At 32.8% G+C, this 20,430-nt stretch overlaps 2 protein-coding genes across 2 annotated transcripts; both read left to right on the plus strand.

Moving 5' to 3' along the window:
• The first annotated feature begins 3,528 nt into the window (after positions 1-3,528).
• LOC127800717 ((-)-germacrene D synthase-like) lies at positions 3,529-6,610 on the plus strand. The gene is made up of 7 exons (XM_052335495.1): positions 3,529-3,660; positions 3,828-4,092; positions 4,221-4,611; positions 4,710-4,928; positions 5,037-5,175; positions 5,843-6,091; positions 6,176-6,610. The coding sequence occupies exons 1-7, from the start codon at positions 3,556-3,558 to the stop codon at positions 6,467-6,469; spliced, it is 1,662 nt and encodes a 553-aa protein (XP_052191455.1). The 5' UTR covers positions 3,529-3,555; the 3' UTR covers positions 6,470-6,610.
• Positions 6,611-14,394: 7,784 nt separating this feature from the next.
• On the plus strand, positions 14,395-16,840 carry LOC127799099 (uncharacterized). The gene is made up of 2 exons (XM_052332833.1): positions 14,395-15,877; positions 16,827-16,840. Exons 1-2 carry the CDS (start codon positions 14,395-14,397, stop codon positions 16,838-16,840), a joined length of 1,497 nt encoding a protein of 498 aa, XP_052188793.1.
• Positions 16,841-20,430: the final 3,590 nt, after the last annotated feature.

Consider the following 20,430-nt stretch of genomic DNA (forward strand, 5'->3'; position numbering starts at 1 on the left):
TGATGCTTCCTATCTGATTCTAAAAATGGTTATCAAAGTTAAGCAGTAAGATTATTTTAAATAATTTTGTTAAATAATTATATTTAAAAATATATTAAATATTATTAAAATTTAATACTGTAATATTTATTGTTAAATTATAAAATAAATAATAAATTTTATAATAATAAAAATTATCAATAAAGTAAAATAAATAGAATTAAAATTTATTAAGAAATAAATAATATAGGGAGTCAAGTCAAATAGAAAGTAGAATATTGAGTGTGATTGGAGCAATCACATTTTTTGAAATAAAATAAGCATGATTAGTGAATTATTTATAATATAATATAGAGTAGAATAGGGAGCGTGGTCGGAGATAACTTAAGATATAAGTTAGAAGAAATGAGATATGAAATTTTTTTTAGATAAAAATATTTTTTATTATATTTATTAAACTTATCTACTAACTCTTAAAAAATGAGTTATATGTTTCTCAATGTATTTTAAAATATTTAATAAATAGTTAAATAAAAATTTTAAATATTTTTATATTTATTTTAATTATTTTATATCTTAATTTAAAAAATATTTTAATACAAAATTATCTTGTCAATTTTAATAAATATTACTTAATAAAAATATTAAGAAAGCATCACGTTTGTCCCCCAAGAATATAGTCAAGTAATAAAAGGGCAGATTGAAAAATTGTGTGGGGCGAGTTTAATTCTTAAGGACTTTAAGAATAATATTAATGGTGCTAAGGTTTATCTTTTCAATATAATTTAGGAATAGAGTGACTGAAAACGTCAATAATAAGGCATAATTAAAAAAAAAAAATCACCTTGAAGGCATAGTATAAATTAAAAATAAAATTAAATAAAATTTTTTAATAATACATAAACCAATTAATGGTTCCGTACTGTACGTATACCGACCGTGCTGCCAACATCGTAGTGGAATCTGGACAGCTAATGAAAGCCTGAAATGACATACTCTAGGCCCGTCGGCATTTCCGTCAGGAATCAGAAATATTTATGGCGAGGTATGGTTGTCCGGTTGGAGGTACACAGATGGATAAGACGGCCGTGAAACATGTGCCATTTTCTTCACAATGATTGACTTTAGGGAAATTTTATTTGTAATTATAATTTTTACTCTCCATAATTCACTTTTAATATTTTTAAAATATCTTAAAATAAAAATTTATTTTGCCCGTCATTTAAATCGTTGACGATCAATCACTCATCATTACTTCCCAAGCGCGTGCACCTACTTTCTCACCCACCATCACCACAATCACTTTATTCTATTATTCAAATAGCAACAGTTTTAGTAGATCGATATAAAACAACGAAAAATTATTAATATTTTTAAAAATTAAAATAATTTCTTAATATTATCAAATAACATGCATCTATATAATTTATTTTTAAAAATAACATAATTTATAACATCGATTATTAGTTAAATCACATAATTTACAGACACTACGGATGAATTAAATCACACAATTTACATACACGACAGATGAATTAAAAAATAAGATTAATTAAAAAATAAAAACTACCCTTTGGGGGTGTCTTGAAGCTCCGAACCCCAAGGTTCGGGGCATCGCAATTTGGGGTTCTCCGAACCCCGGAGTTCAGGGCATCTCCCAGCCCCCGAACCCTAGGATTCGAGACATCTCCCAACCCCTGAACTCCAAAATTCGAGAGGTTCAAGGAACTCCGAATCTATAAATTTAGAGAAAATCAACTCAGGGTTCAGGAGAATATATATATATATATAATAGTTTATGTAATATAATTATGTATAATTATATATATAATTATAACTATATATAATATATAATTATAACTATACATATAATATGTATGTATATATATAGTTATAATATGTATGTATGTATATATAATAAAATTTTAATTTTCTCAAAATATAGTTATAATATATATATAATTATAATATTACAAATACTATGAGAATGACTTCATATTACATAGTCATACATATATATTACATATATATATATGTTGTGTTTCTTTCGAATTCATTGATTTAATTCATTCGTAATATATGTAAATTATGTTATTGAACTAGTGATTGATATTATAAATTATGTTATTTTTAAATATAAATTATATAGATGCATGCTATTTGATAATATTAAAAAATTATTTTAATTTTTAAGAATATTAATAATTTTTTGCTATCTTATATCCATTTAGTTAAAGTTGCTGCTATTTGAATAATAGAGTGGATTTGTTGCGCGTGGAGGTATCTTTTGAGGAATGGGTGTTTGGAGGGTATGCTTGGAATATGGATGGTTACAAAAAGAAATCACTCTAGTTGTAAATAGTAAAAATTAAAATTTTACTTACGTTGGTTACGAAGAGTAAAAATTATGGTTGCAAATAGAATTTCCTTTGACTTTAATCCAGTCCAAAAGCGTTATTTTGGTCCCCTATCTTACCCATCACTCCGTTTCTCTCTCATCTCTCATTTCTTTGGTGCAAAAGGTGAAATTCTTCACCTAAAGGACCCCCCACACACTGCCCCACATACGTGGGAGGGGTTAATCACGATACACGGCAACGCACCAAGTAGGAAGCATAATATATGGTGCCCACAAGGAGTCACTCTCACAGGAGGGTAAAACTCCCACATTGTGACTGCCATGACTCGAACCTACATCATTAGGTGCAATCTGCTACCTGAGAATCAATTGTGCTACGCCCGTGAGGGCTCCTCTCTCCTTTCTTTTGCTGCCTACTCGTTGATTGTTGCTTGCCTTTGCTGCCTCGTCGACCCACTACGCAACGGCGAGGTGAGGCGACGATGCAGGACAGAGAGTCAGTGAGGAAACGAGTTGACAATGGTAAGAAGAATGAGAGAAAGGAGAGAGAAATGATTAGCAGCGTCACGACTGTAAGGTAGAGAAGTGGGGATACAAGGCGAGTAACGATAAGAAAAAAGAGAGAGAGGTAAAAGAAATGAGATAAATAGAGACGAGGCGAGCAACGATAAGAGAAAAGAGAGAGAAAGGGGAAAAAAGAAATGAGACAAATAGAGGGGGAGACTTAAAATTACTTTTTTATCCCAGAGTAAAGTCATTTAGAGTGAATAAAGTCGCGCTCCAGAAAATTCTGTTAATTTATGTATATTAATGGGTTAATATTACTTGTTTAAATATGAATGGGGGAGAGCAATTTAGTTCGTTTAGTTGTTACCAGGGTAAATGTGTTTTAATAAATTAATGTATTAAATGTGCTAATATATTTAACAGGTTTAATATGTCTTTTCATATTATTTTAAAATAATTTATTTAATAAATGAGTTAATATATTATATTATGGATGACATAATAAACTTGTTAAGCGTGACGTATTAATGTGTCTACCATTTAATAAAATACGTACGATGAGGACAATAATATAACAAACAAAGCCCCACTTGTGCTTGCAATATAGTCACGTGTCATCTTGTGCAAAGATGGCTATAAATAAAGCCCCACCTCTCCATGCAGAACTACTACAAAGACTAGTACGCAGTCCTGTATTATAGTGATCAAAGATGTGTGCTCTTGCTTCGGACGTCGACATGGCTTCTCGTCATGTAGCAAAGTTTCCTCCCAGTATTTGGGGGGATCGTTTCCTGGAATGTTTGAAGAATCCAGTGGTAATGATTAAGAAGTTATTTACTAATTATTATATGTTTTGCTTCTAATTGTTCATTCCGATTCAGCTTTCTTAAATATTGTTTTTGAATGTGTACCTACGTACCTACCGATAATTGACTTAAAAAATGGTATAATGGATACTTTATTCGTATGTTCTTGCATGTAGGTAACAGACACCACATTTCCTCAATTCATAGAACTAAAAGAAGAAATAAGGAGGGTGCTTAGGGAACCCAGCCACAACCCTTTGCAAAAGCTAAACTTGATTGATGCGATGCAAAGATTGGGCGTCTCTTACCATTTTGAGAAAGAGATAAAAGAAGAGTTGAAGCAAATGTACAATGAATGGGATGTCGACAAAGACAATGATCTCTATATTGTTGCTCTTCTATTTCGTCTCCTAAGACAAGCTGGCTATCGAATCTCTTGTGGTAATCAATTAAGATTCCATCAATTGTCACTATATATATTACAAGCAAAACAAGGACTTTTTGAGTTTGATGATAATCTTTTTCCTTCTTTTTTTTTTTATATATATTTTGTTGCATATGTGGAGCAGATGTGTTTACCAAGTTCATGGATGAGGAAGGCAGCTTGAAAATATCACATAGTGAAGATGTGCATGGCATGCTGAGTTTGTATGAGGCATCGTTTCTCAAAGTAAATGGAGAAGAATTGCTTGATAAAGCCATGATTGTGGCATCCACTCACCTTCGTCACTGGGTGGCGAGTCAAGTTAGCCCCAGTCTCCTTTTCGAACAAGTAATTCATGCCCTAACTAGGCCAATTCGCAAGGCCTTGCCAAGGATTAATGTAAGACATTATATATCGATTTACAAGAGAAGAGATGATTTTTCTTCGCATAATGCAAAACTCCTCATCAAGTTCGCGAAGTTGGATTTCAATATGCTACAAGCACTGCATCAACGAGAGATAAACGACATCATAAAGTTCGTTCCTTTTAAATATATTGAACATGCATGCACTTTCTTAACCAAATATAAGATGCTGTCCATTTGATGTATTAACTATTGATCCTGTGCCTCAGGTGGTGGAGGGCACTAGACACTGAAACAAAACTTCCTTATGCCAGAGATCGAGTAGTGGAGTGTTACTTCTGGATATTGGGAGTATACTTTGAACCCCAGTATTCCCTTGGAAGAAGATTGCTCACCAAGGTGACTACATTAGTATCCGTCATTGATGACACTTATGATGCTTATGGCACAATACAAGAACTCAAGCTCTTTACCAAAGCCATTCAAAGGTTTGCTTGCTTGCCCTTTTTATCACTCAAGTTCAATAAAAAATATTCGTTAATATCAATTAAAGCTAATTAAGGATTCATGCTATATCTTATATCTTGAATCTTTAGGTGGGATACAAGAACATTAGAATCACTTCCAGAGTACATGAAAGTACTTTACCAAGCAATCTTAGATGTTTACACAGAAATTGAGGAGGAGACTACAAAAGAAGGAAAACCCTACTGCGTACACTATTCAAAAGAAGCTGTAAGACTAAGATCTATATTCTTGAGTTGATTGGATTGACAATATATATATTGACATGGATTGCAAGCACGAAATAGTTAGATGTTGGCTTAACAATTGATGTGGATGAGATTGCTTTAGCATTTTATGAAAGGTGCAATTTGGTCGATTTTAAAGGCTAATTTCAAGGGAATTGGGTTTATGATTCAAAGTCGCCAGTTTTGCTGGTGAGGTCCATGCTTTTTCAGACAAATTCCTTTGTTTAGGTCTTGAAATTAGCATTTTTTCTATTTTAAAAAATAATTGATTCGCTAATAATTTCATTAGAAAGTGAATTTTAACATGCCGTTTTGGGAGATTTTCCTTATTTCATGCTGATTTTAATTTTGTAACGAAATTTCAATCTTGCTTTTTTTTTTTTGGTAAAATTCAAGATTTAGGATTTTGGGATGATTTCCAAGTTATAGTCTATAAATTTTGTTCTATAGGATGTTTTTGGATCGATTGATAAATTTTCAATAAAATTTATGTTGAAATTTTTTCTTAATTCTCTTCAATTTATTCAATATTCGTTAGAATCAACGAGTTGTTGATTGAGTCCTATAATCCGACATTTGTGAATGAATCAATGGATTATTAAAAGGTTTCCGCAACTTCAACAATTAACATGTCATTGTATTCTCGCCAGATGAAAAAACTTTGTAGTGCCTATCATTCTGAGGCGGAGTGGTGTCACAACAGTTATGTCCCAACAGTTGAAGAGTACTTGAAGGTTGCAGCAGTGAGTTGCGCCTACCCATTGATCGCAACAATTAGCCTGATTGGCATGGGGGAGTTTGGGACGGAGGAAGCATTCAATTGGCTGTCAGAAGATCCTTTGATTCTTACAGAATCATCACTTCTCTGTAGGCTCATGGATGATATCACGAGCCACAAAGTAAACAATGACCATAATGATAATATATAATAACAATATGTCTTACATAACGATTAATTTGTGTGCTTTTTACAATTGTTTCAGTTTGAGCAGGAGAGGGAACATGTAGCCTCAGCAGTGGAGTGTTACGTGAGCCAACATGGGGTTTCAGAAGAAGAAGCAATAGATGAATTGAGAAAACGAGTTTCCAATTCATGGAACATCATAAACGAGGAGTTACTCAAGCCAATTGCAGTCACTTCGATGCGTCTCCTGACTAGATTTCTAAACCTGGCTCGAGTCATGGATCTCATATACCAAGAGGAGGATGGTTACACAAATGCTCATCTTCTACGAGACTATGTGACCTCTCTTATAATCGAGCCCATTATCATGTGAGCAGAATGGGCATTAATAATAATGTGTAATATTAATCTGTACTTTTCATATGGGACAACTAATAATGTGTTCCATATTTCTACTCCAGTAGCTAATGTGTGGTACCTATATATATTACAATAAGGTTTTTCTTTCTATATATATATATAATAAATAAAGCAACAATATCATTATGCATGTCGTCATAAATTACTAGTGTATTAATTAGTCATGCAGTTTATGGAGGCACGAACTTGTGGAATAGAGACAATGGGACTAATAAGATTACCACGTCCAAATTATTGACTGAATGGGAGCCTCATGACCACTTATTTGTAGCATTAAGTTCCTCTACTCGAGCAACGAAAACTAATCATTGTGGAGGCAAATATGGTTGCAGTTGTGGTGGGTTAGCTTGATAGTAAACTCAGCTGCTGTTAGCTGCTATTTAATTTTTTTAATTAAAATGTTTGTCAAATAATTGAATTTCTTTTGGTACGTACAAGCAATTGAATTTTAAATATAAGAATTGAAATAAAAAAAATTAAACCGTGAATATTTGAAATTACAAATTTCAAAAGACATAATTTGAAAATCCTATTCAAACAAACGGCACATTTCATATTTAATTACGCATTAGGATCATGAAAAATCACATCCTATATTTTCATCCACTAGTTTGCAATCAGTGCCGGCTCAAGGCATATTCTTAGAGCCCCCAAAAAGGGTGGAGCCCCCCAAAAATAAGAAGAGCAAGCAAATAAGGAAATATTAGTTTAATTTAATATAATAAAAATTATATCAAATAGTGTATTTTTGACTTTGGTACAAAGTGTATCAAATAGTATATTTCTCGCAGTACATCTCGGAAACCATTTGCAATTCCCAGTCCCCTCCCTCTCCAGTCTCTGGGTCGACGCCGCCGTTTCCCACCGCCATTTATACGCTCTCGCCTGGATATCCGCCAGGCGCCGCCTTCAGAAGCCTCCGAAGACCCGTCTTTCGCTCGCCAATACCTCATCTTCACTATTGACGTCTACAATGAGGACGATTCTTGCATTTTCAACGTAGTAAAACCGGACGCGGAACTTGATACCGATGCGGACGGCGTATTCCGGTTCGATATAGACGTGGACGATGAGAATCTCTGGTCGGTGGAAGACTTGGATGGGTCGAATTAGGTTACTTGCAACGCGGTGTTGGAAGGGTTTAAAGGGATGTTCACAATGATGGACTACTGCAAGGGCAAAGGTAGCTTCCTGCCACGGACAAATGGGTGGTTCTAGGCGGAGCTTCCGTCGCCGGGGTGCTGTTCGAACTTCTCGGGGAGTGGGTTTGAGGCGAAACGGTGGGAAGGGGGGCAAGATGACGGTTGCGATGGTGGGCGTGGGTGTGTTGAGCGTCGTTAGCTGGAGATATGTTAGCATTGAAGATTGTATGAGATATTTGGAACATTTTCTTCTGCCCTTGTAACCTGTCAAAAATCTTAGCCTTAAATTAAATAGCAAAATATTTTTATTGTTTATCTTTTGTTATTATAAAATTTTAATTTACAATTAAGGATTTCATTTTATCTGTAGAATTGATAAAAAAAAAAAAACATTAACTTTCCCGTGGAGCAAAGAAAAAGAACTAACTGTTCATCATAGTCATAAATGTAATTAATGTTTAAGAGTTTTTTACAACTGAAATCTTGTTATTAAGCTTCATTTTTATTTATAAGTATGACATCTTAAAGAAAACTTAATTATTTAAATAAATAAGCATGGGTTATTCATATAACGTGGATTAATTTCGTATGGGCTAGCAAATGACATTTTATAAGTATAGGTATATGCATCCCATAAGGCCGAATCATTCATATATAATTTGTCTGATTTTTTTTTTTTTTATGAACAAGGCAAAAAGTTACTTTATTATATATAATTTAAGTTACACGAAAATAAAAATAAAAAAAAATTCGATATAGAAATGAGAATGCAAGGATAAAGTGTAAATTAAAAAAAATATAAGATTTTTTTTTTTTATAATGTTCAAATGTAAGGGTTCATTCTCAAATATTTCCACTAGCATACGATATTCGAAAGGAGGTCATCACAGACATAATATAGAACAAATTATATTAAAACAACAACTCAATTCATTATTAGCAACAAAAACTAAATTAAGGTTCAGTTACGTTTTCAATGTCTCATGAGTTTAGGCTCGAAGACTATACAAAATAAATAAAAAGTTCTAATGTTAACTTAACAAAATAAAAATCTTTCATCTTAAGTCTCACCAAAAATACTAATCAGAATTTTCAAGTTAGGATGCGTCTATGTATACCACTATCCCTAGGTTTTAGTCCCACAAGACTTGCCCCCAATAATAGTTTTTCCTTTACCTAAAATAGCAAAGAAGATCAAGTGAGCCACAAGACTCAACAAGTTTAAGAAAACAATGAACAATGTATATGATCCAAAAATATGATGACACTAAAAGAGTAATTACGGACTCAACAGTTATGTACAAGATTAATAGTTTATGACTTTATTAATTCTAATTTAAATGCATCATGTCACCATACACTATTATAAGAATGTGCATGTAGAGTTCAATATCAATATCAAACCTCGCACGTTTGCAAGCCATAAATCAACATATGCAAAAATGCACCATATAAATGGAATTTCACAAATAAGGAGTCAAGTTGTTGGGCTATGGCCACTTCGTCCTGTGCCAGGTGATCTAAAAAGACCTGACATTTAATTTACTAAAAGGACCATATCAAACATATTAGCTCTATTGATCTTTACACACACTGTCATTTAATTTACTAGCCATATTCTAATGACCATTTAAAAGGAAATGCAGGGAAAATTTTGATATAAATTCTTATAAATTTGGACATATTGAAAATCATTTAAATAGATAAATTATGCCCGTGAATTATTTGGGTGAGACTTCAATATGCAGTGGGTGTTATTCGAATATATACATATATATATATTATTTCGGTGAGACTTCAATATGCAATGGGTGTTATTCGAATATATACATATATATATATATATTATTTGGGTGAGACTTCAAAATGCAGTGGGTGCTCTACATATATGTATATAGGGCCTTATTCGAAATTGGAACAGGGCCTCCGAATGGGCAGCTCCTTATATTTGAATAGTGCCCTGCAACTTGCGATCAAGGTTGAAGCATTCGGATGGAAATAAATGCATCCGGATGGTTGGCATATATATAAAATCGGATATGTATATATATATAATTGCTTTCGGATATATATATATATATATATATGAGAGTTTGATTCAAATCAAACAGGGGAGTTCGAATGGCTTGAGTATGTGTGTGTATATATATATATATGGTTCGAATCAGTGAGTATTATATGTGAGCTATCCGAATCAAACAGTGAGGGTGAGGACTCACATTCAGATGGAAGCTGCGAGTGTGGAAGCTCCCATTCGAATAGGCTGATTCGAATGGAGCTTTATTTATACAGCGTAAGAATGAGCTCCTATTCCTATACGAATAGGCTCCCAGCCCATTCGAATGGGCCTTATATTTAGCTACTTATATATATATATATATATGTGACATCGCTTACCTCTTGGGAGTGAACAAAACTCCGGTATCTAAACAAAAATGTGCCATTCTAGAAATAAGTTTGGGGTAAAATAAACCCCATTTTGAAACATAAGATGCCTAGCAAGGAAATTTAAAAGAAAATGTCGCTATAACAGGAGAAAAAATAAGTTATACGAAGTAGTAGACAGACATACATATATATATATATATACACATTAACATTAAAGAGAACTAGTTCATCCCTAATGTGATGCCCGGAAGTTCATATCTATTGAATTTATTTAAAATTGACAACCTCACAACCATAAATTTTTAAAAAAAATATGACAACATATGATAAATATAAATAACTTATACAAAATATTAATTTTGTCAAAATAACTTAAAAGACTTATTTAAAATAATTCAATTTTGCTTAAATAACTAATTTAAAATAACCTACAAACTAATTATTTTTCAAAATTAAGTAGTAACACAAACATATATAAGATTTGTTCTTTTTTTTTTGCATGAAACTAATTAAGGGTTTTAGAGTTTTGAGTGGTAGCTTTATTGAGAGAGAATGAGAGGTAAATTATGAAAAATAAAATACAAAATTAAATTTATTTTTTTAAAAAAATATACTTGGTAGTCGGTATTTGGCAAATATTACTTAATATCTCAAGATTTCTCTCTATTTAAAAAAGTCTTTTTTTAATAATTTATTTTATTTAAAATTTTATGTTAATATTTAAATATTAATAATATGGATTAGATTTTGTCTCTTCATATACCAGCATGCTTACATATTCTCCAAACACTACTCAATCATGAATAAAATCATTTACAGATTTCAAAAATTACACGTTTTGCACAAATCTAGACTTAATTAATGACTTATAAAAATTTCATTTCGGGTAAATAAAAAAATAAACAAAATATAATAAACTATAGAAATAGAAAGTGAAAATGGGTGGAAAAAAAATTTGACGATTATTTTGTTATAATATATATATAGATGAAAAGAACTTGAATGAGGAGTAATTCCAAGACAAGATAATTATCGTCAGTTGAGCTCCTCTTCACTGAGCTTCAACGACAGGGAAAGGATATGCAGATGGCACAATAATATGGAGAAGAACGAGACTATGTAGCAGTTGGAGAAGAAGAATGAAAGCGATGGAAATAGCATCAGGGGCAAATCACTGCAAAAAAGGAATGAATTAAGAGGATATGGTGTATCAGAGGATCAAGGAAAAGTGGCTGCAGGTCCGCATGCTATTTACGCAAAATGGCCAATTTGTCCTTGGTCACGCAGACAACACTCTTAAGGACTTTCTGGCTACTCACCTTAATTTTTATTTTCTTATTTTTTTTTCACATAATAAAATTTAATTTCATTACCATTGGACTCAAACCCAACCCAACAATTACATAGCCCACCTTATAAACCCATGAACTAATCTATATTCATCCTTAGAAATTTTACACTATCAAATTTTATCATTTAAGTAACATAAGCATAAAATACAAAATATAGGACATAAAATATTAAATACTTTAGACCCATTAGTGGGTCGTTACACATAATACAAACAAACATAAGCACCAATGATAGGAAACAACACAAGCATTGAGCAAGAAGCAACAGGTGATGATGGCGAGAGGGAACGACGGTGAGAAAATCAAGGTTGGAATCGATAACGACTTAAGCACTGAGAAAAAACAACCGACGATGATGACAAGAAGGAATAATGGTGATAGCACCGAAACTTCTCTCAATCCCCTTGATCATCGAGGGTCGAATTAACAGCCACACGAGTAGCGCAAGGAGCAATCATCGAAAATCAACGAAGACAATTTACAAGTGTGAGAGTGACAACAACAACGAGAGGTTTCACGCAAGGCAATCTTTGAATTTGAAAATTAAAACTAAAGAGTAAAGGCAACGTGAAGACTAAAGAAAAGGAGAAAAGATTAAAATTAGAAGAATACAATATATATATTTGTTGATTAGAGACGAAAATAATTTTGTTTCTAATCATATTTGGTTGTCGAAAACGTGTTTTCGAAAATTTTTTGTAATTGCAAAACGTGCCCAAAACGTTTTACAAATTATAGAAATGATCTGAAAAATGTTTTAAACCATCTTTAATATTTCTTAAATAGGAAACGTATTGAAAATGTTAAAATAACGTCTTCAAACCATTGGTGTCCGTAAATGATTATAAATGGGCTGCGGCACTCCATTGAGGTACAACTCAAAATTATTTTTCTTTTAGGAAGAGTTATTATGAGAAGATGAAAAGCCTATTCATTGTCAATATAACGGGAATTCATCTGTACTAACATTAAGACATGGATCCTATTTAGGGCCGGACCTTTCATGAGGCCCGTGAGGCAATTGCCTCAGGGCCCATGAAAATTTATGTATTTGGGGGCCCAAAAATTGGAACCCCTCTTTTTGCTAAGGGCCCAACCGCCCAGCCCAGCCGCCACGGTTTACCCCCTCCCCCTCTCACTCTGCGTTCGCCCTTCTTCCCCTTTCGCTCTCGCTTTCGCTGCAGTCTCTCGCTCCGTCGCTCTGTAACTCCTTCCGTCATCGTCACCATCGCGCCTCGCCTTCGCCGGCTTGCCCTCGCTGTCGGTCGGTGGCTCGCCTTTGCTCTCGCCTTTCTCTTCTTTCGCTGCTCCGTCGCCCGTCGGATCGTCGCCCTTCGCCTTAGCTTTCTCGCCTCTTGCTGCTCGGTCGGCGGTCGCTCGCCCTCGTGGCCGGTCACCGGTGGCTCGCTGCCTCGCTCTCTCTCAGTCGCTCCAGGTAGCTCTCATTCGCTCTCGCCTCTTACTGCCTCTCTCTCCTTTCACTGCTCACTGGCGTCGGAAGTCGGATTGTCGCCCTTCACCCTCGCTTTCTTGCCTCTTGCTGTGCTTGGTCGGCGGTCGCTCGCCCTCGTGGCCGGTCACCGGTGCGGCGGTGCCTCTTTGCCTCGCTCTCAGTCTCAGCCTCACTCAGTCGCTCCAGCCTCCAGCCTCCAGATCTGAGATCTTGCTGCCTCAGATTCGGTCCTTGAAGCCAATCTGCTTCTCCAAAATCCAGATCTACTAGTGCTTAGCTTCAACCGGTTAGTTTCTCCTTCACAAATCATTTTCATTTTGTTTAGTTTGTGATAAGTTGGGAGATTTGGATTATTTGATAGGTTGCATATGTCTATTTTATTGATGTTGGCTTTATATGTCTATTTTATTGATGTTAGCTTTATTGATGTTGGCTAAATCTGGCAAAAGAAAATTTAATTTTATTGATGTCTCATTTTATTTATATACGTGATAATTGTTTTATTTTTAGAAATTGTAATTAGAGTATAGAGATGCCTTGTTCATTTTATTCTTCTTCTTATTATTACAAGTCTAGATAAAATTAAGTTTAACATTATTATTACTTAAGTGTGTCGTGTAATGTCATAATATTTTTTTCCTTTTGACTTTTGTTAGGTTTAGGCAATAGTCACAAATCATGCCTCCTAAACATATGTCTGGAGCTCAAAAAAGAAAAAGGAAACAGAGGGAAGAAGCATTAGTTCAACATCAAGCCGGTGATATGTTTAAAATACTTTAATAGCAGCAAAATAACACAAGGAGAAGAAATAGTTGAAAACTTGGGTGAAACATCAGTAGAGGAAGAAGAAACTTGGAATGATAATGTTAATGAACAAGGAGACTTAGTTGATGAATTGAATGAAGACAAAGATGATCACGTTGATGTCAATGAATTAAACGAGAAAGAAGAAGACAATATTCAACATAAAGATTCATTGATTAATTTTTATGATCCAGGGTGTTGGGATAAAATTGACCAAAATGTGAGAGATTTGTTAGTAGAGAAGGGTCCAAAAAGAGTTGATGGAGTTTTGTTTCCTAAAGATAGTAGTGGTAGGCATTTTGAATTATCACAATATAAGCGAGTATTGCTCAATGGAGAAACAAATGATAGGAGATGGCTAGTATATTCAGTTCTTTTGGACAAGGTTTTTTGCTTTTGCTGTAAGTTGTTCAAGACTCAAAAAACAATGAGTAAAATTGGTCCGTTGGGAAATGAAGGATACAGAGATTGGCATAATATGCATCGGGGTCTTAAAAATCATGAAGCAAGTAAGGAGCATATATATTGCATGACTAGTTGGATTGAATTAGAAACAAGACTGAATAAAAATAAAACAATTGATCAAAGTGTGCAAATTGAAATCAATAAAGAAAGAGAACACTGGAGACAAGTGTTGAAGAGGATAATAGCTGTTGTGCAAAGATTGGCAAAAAATAACTTGACATTTCGAGGAGATTGTGAGAAGCTTTATGTGGAAAACAATGGTCTTTTTTGGCAAATGATTGAAATGATTGCTGAGTTTGATCCGATTATGAAAGAGCACATTCGACGTATTCAAGCACATGAGACTCATTATACATATTTGGGCCCTAAAATTCAAAATGAATTGATACAAATGTTGGCAAATGAGGTAAAAAGTTCAATTCTTAGAAAAGTTAAACAAGCAAAATATTTTTCAGTCATATTAGATTGTACGCCAGATGCTAGTCATGAGGAGCAAATGTCTCTTGTAATACGATGTGTGGATTATTCAGCAAACTCTGTAATGGTAGAAGAATATTGGGTAGAATTTTTGAAGGTTGATGATACATCAGGGCTTGGACTTTTTACTGAGCTTAAAAACATGTTGACCAATCTTGAGCTGGACATTGATGATATAAGAGGTCAGGGGTATGACAATGGGTCTAATATGAAAGGGAAGCATAAAGGTGTACAGACAAGATTACTTGAAATAAATCCGAGGGCTTTTTATACTCCATGTGGTTGTCATAGTCTTAATTTGACTTTATGTGATATGGCAAATTGTTGTCCTAAAGCTATGTCATTTTTTGGAGTGATACAACGCATCTATATATTGTTTTCTTCATCTACCAAGCGATGGAAAATTTTCAAAGATCATGTGAAAGGTCTTACACTTAAGCCATTGTCACAAACACGTTGGGAAAGTCATGTTGAAAGTGTTAGGCCTATAAAAGAGCAAACTGTACAAATAATAGATGCTTTATTTGACTTGGTAGATACTAGTGAAGATCCTAAAACAAAGAGCGAAGCTGAGTCCTTAGCAACATATGAACTTCAGAATTTTGAGTTCTTGCTTGGCATGGTAATTTGGTACAAGTTATTACATGCAATCAACACTGTAAGTAAATTTCTTCAAGCTGAAAATATGGATATTGATGTTGCTATCAGTCTTTTAGAAGGACTTCTTTTGTTTCTTGATGACTACAGAGAATTTGGGTTTGATAAGGCCATGGTTGAAGCGAAACAAATAGCAAATGAAATGGGAGTTGAAGCTGTATTTCGAGAAAAACGCATAATTCGAAGAAAGAAACAGTTTGATGAGGATGGCAGTGATGAGATAACACAATCAGCAGAAGATTCTTTTAGAGTAAATTATTTCCTCTTCATAATTGATCGAGCTCGTTCTTCATTTCAAACTAGATTTGAACAATTTAAAAAATATGAGGAAACATTTGGATTTCTGTTTAATTTGGAGAGGTTGAAGTGTGTTGATGATGATACTTTATTGGGGTTTTGTAAGAATCTTGAAAAATCCTTAACGCATAATGGTCATTCTGATATTGATGGAGATGATTTGTTTTTGGAGTTGACAATCTTGAAATACTCTTTACCTAAAGAAACAAAAAAAGCAATTGATGTGGTGAACTATTTGAAGAGAATGGATGGGTGTTTCCCAAATGCTTGTGTAGCCTACAGAATTTTGTTAACTATACCAGTTACAGTTGCATCTGCAGAAAGAAGTTTCTCTAAGTTGAAGTTGATCAAGACTTATCTCCGCTCAACTATGTCACAAGATAGATTGAATGGATTGGCTATGTTGTCTATTGAGAAAAAAATGCTCGAACAACTTGATTATGTAAACTTGATTGATATTTTTGCCTCCAAAACTGCAAGGAGAATAGTTTTTAATTGATAATTTAGAAAATTTTCAATTTTATTCTTTGATATGGTGTAAATATTTATTTATTTATTTTATATTTTATCATAAAAAAATAAAATTTAAATGTACTCTACGATTCGGGGGCCCATTTTTGCATTTCGCCTCAGGGCCCCATAATCTCAGGTACGGTACTGATCCTATTCAAGTACATGATTCCCACTTCCGCTGTTTCAATTGTATATATGGCACATCCCATGTTATGTAAATAATTTAATATATATAATATAGTATTAGTTTATAAATTAATAATTGAAATATATATTCTTTTAAGATGAATTTACTTTTAATTTTAATTAAATAAAATTGTTACCTTAAAATATATTAGAACAATTATCTAAATTATTTCTCATAAAATATGTAATCATTTTTAAGATTTTTATTTCATTTACTATTTTTTTAGGCCAGTTTTAATTTGTATAATTATTACTTTTAAGTCTAATTTAAATGTGTTTTTTTTTTTCAATTTTGATCGCTAATTTCATATATATATGTTTTATATCTTGATTGGCTATTCTTTAATTTAATAAACAATTTTAATAAATTATTCAATTTATTAAAATATTTATGGATAAAAAAATTAAATATAATTAATTCATTGATTTCAAATGTAATAATATATAAAAGTTAATAACTGCATAATAATTATAAAAAATAAGCCCCAATTTTTTGCGTTAATATTTGTTTGCATCTAATTAAGGTAAAATTCATCTTTAAATTTCCAAAGCGCCTTCTTTGGTTGATTGCCGCAGTTATTCTTGTTTGAATGGGCGGGCAGGCAGGCATATATATATGTAGCAAGTCGACGGTTTTCTTCGATCCTGTAAGTATTTTATTTTATTTTATTTTTCTTTTCGTAACGTTTATTTTAAATAATTGTTGTAAGCATTATTATTCGTTATGTGATGCTATCATTCATTCTATATATTATTTTTTTTTTTATGTTTTGTATTTTATTTCTTTGGTCTCTTTTATTGATGTAATAATTGCTTAATACCTAATTATTTGGTTATTTCTTCTGGGTTGTTAATTTGTTAAATTATTTGCCTTTTGTTCGTGATTTTTTTTATTACTATAATTTGTTTTGATTGAAAGAAATAATTAATATATATTTTAGAAAACAAATTGTTAATTTGCTACATAGCTTATATTTTTATATTTTATATTTTAGAAATAATATATATTTTTATTTATAATCAGGTATAAACTATATGAATATATATATTTTTATTTATAATCAGGTATAAACTTTATGAATATATATTTTTATTTATTTGTTGCTGCTGTGCTGCAAATTTGTTTGATTTATGTTGATTGATTGAAATAAGTCAAAAATATATATTTATAATGCCAAAAAACCATATATGTGTTTGTATATTCACTTACATATTATTATTACACACACACACCCACACACACATATATATGTATATTATAAAGTTTTGGCAAACCCCAATATTATATATTATTATTACACACATATATATATTTTATAAAGTTTGATTGAAATACTATATTTTTTTATTTATGTTGCCCGCTATTGCCAAAATCACTCGTCAAAGTTTTGACAAATCCCAATATTCAATTGTTAGATTTGGCGATCCATCTTGGCCAAGTCACCCTCGCTATCTTTCCCCCACAACGACTATCTCAACGCCGGTGCAAGTTGATTTGTCATTAGAAAAGGACTGCCATGTAGCATATGTCCACACATCAAAGGTCCAAGCAATCGTCAGGAAGAGAAAATCAATAGAGAAGACAACCAATAGACACGGCAGCAGCGGCGACCAACACAACTAGGCTACGATGATGACTAGCAGATGCAATAGTGGTGATGGCCAGCAAAACCATCAGCTAGCTAGATTGTTTGGCGATAGTAATGACGGGAACAAATGCAGCACGATCAGGGTTTGTGATTATTAATTTTGGAATTTTTTTATTAACGTGTATTTGTTGAGTGATATTGTGTATTTAATTATTGATCTGTGTATTTGATTATTGATTTTGTATATGCATGTGTTTGATTATTGATTTATGTATTTAATTATTGATTTTGTGTATATATATTTTATTATTAATTTTGTATATGCGTATATTTGATTATTTTATGTATTAAATGTTCAAAGATAATCTCACAATTATATTATTCCCAAACAAAGTGTGATAAGTTATTTAAATTAGAGATAACTTTGTTAAATATATTTATAGTTTTTTTTATACAAAATTACATATTAGTGAATTATCTCATTACAGAACCAAATCACATAAAATTTGTATCATATTTTTTTAAAATTTTTTAATTTGATGCTTCCGATCTGATTATAAAAATGGTTATCGAAGTTACGCAGTAAGATTATTTTAAATAATTTTGTTAAATAATTATATTTAAAAATATTGTAAATTGATTTAAAAATATATTAAATATTATTAAATTTTAATACTATAATATTTATTGTTAAATTATAAAATAGATAATAAATTTTTATAATAATAAAAATTATAAGTAAAATAAAATAAATAAAATTAAAATTTATTAATAAACAAATAAAATAGGGAGTCAAATAGAGGGTAGAATATTGAGTGTAATCGGAATAATCATAATTTTTAAAATAAAAAAATAAATTATTTATAATATAATATAAAATAAAATAGGGAGGGTGGTGGGAGATAACTTTAACATATAAGTTAGAAAAATTCAAAGACTGGAAATGACATACTCTAGGCCGCCGGCCTGAGTGCAATATCGTGCACCCCCTTTAACGGGGGTGAACATCACCCTCACAAAACTGTGAGGGTGAAAAAGCAACGGAACGGCCTGAATTAATTAATTACCGTTCCGTTGCTTTTTCACCCTCACAATTTTTGTGAGGGTGATGTTCACCCCCGTTAAAGGGGGTGAACAAAATCGCACTCGGCATCTCCAACAGGAATTAGAAATATTTATGGCAGAGTTATGATGTGGGATTGGATTTGAGGTACATAGATAGTTAGGACTGCCGGGAACGGATAATAAAATATTAGACATGTGCCATTTTGTTCACCATGATTGACTTTAGTCCAGTCCAAAAACGTTATTTTGGTACCCCTATCTTATCCATCACTCCATTTCTTTCTCCTCTCTCCTTTTTCCTTTCTTTCGCTACCGGCTCATTGATCGTTGCTTGCCTTTGCTATCTTGTCGACCCACTATGAAACAATGAGGTCAGTGAGGCAACAAGTTGACAGTGGCAAGAGGAAATAGAGAGAGAGGAGAGAGAAACGACGAGTAACATCATGACAGCGAGGTGGGATACAAGTACAATAGAATCACTTCCAGAGTACATGAAACTATGAAAGTACTTTACCAAGCAATCTTAGATGTTTACACAGAAATTGAGGAGGAGACTACAAAAGAAGGAAAACCCTACTGCGTACACTATTCAAAAGAAGCTGTAAGACTAAGACCTATATTCTTGAGTTGATTGGATTGACAATATATATATTGACATGGATTGCAAGTACCATATAGTTAGATGTGGCTTAACAATTAACATGCCATTGTATTCTCGCCAGATGAAAAAACTTTGTAGTGCCTATCATGCTGAGATGGAGTGGTGTCACAACAGTTATGTCCCCATAGTTGAAGAGTATCTTAAGGTTGCAGTAGTGAGTTGCGGCTACCCATTGATCGCAACAATTAGCTTGATTGGCATGGGGGAGTTTGGGACAAAGCAAGCATTCAATTGGCTGTCAGAAGATCCTTTGATTCTTACAGAATCATCACTTCTTTGCAGGCTCATGGATGATATCACGAGCCACAAAGTAAATGATGACCAGAATGATAATTATAATAACAATATTTCTTATAGAACGATTAATTTGTGTGCTTTTTACTTGTTTCGGTTTGAGCAGGAAATGGAACATGTAGCCTCAGCAGTGGAGTGTTACGTGAACCAACATGGGGTTTCAGAACAAGAAGCAATAGATGAATTGAGAAAACGAGTTTCCAATTCGTGGAACATCATAAATGAGGAGCTACTCAAACCAAATGCATTCACTTCGATGCCTCTCCTGACTAGATTTTTAAACATGGCTCAAGTCATGGATCTCATATACCAAGAGGAGGATGGTTACACAAATGCTCATCTTCTGCGAGACTATGTGACCTCTCTTATAATTGAGCCCACTATCATGTGAGCAGAATGGGCATTAATAATAACGTGTAATATTAATCTGTTTCCATATGGGACAACTAATAATGTATTCCCATTTTTACTCCGGTAGCTTAATGTGTGGTACCTATATTACAATAAGGTTTTTCTTTCTATATATAATAAATAAAGCAACAATATATCATTATGCATGTCGTCATAAACT

Source organism: Diospyros lotus, chromosome 4, assembly GCF_014633365.1.
Source record: "Diospyros lotus cultivar Yz01 chromosome 4, ASM1463336v1, whole genome shotgun sequence".
Taxonomy (NCBI): Eukaryota; Viridiplantae; Streptophyta; class Magnoliopsida; order Ericales; family Ebenaceae; genus Diospyros; species Diospyros lotus.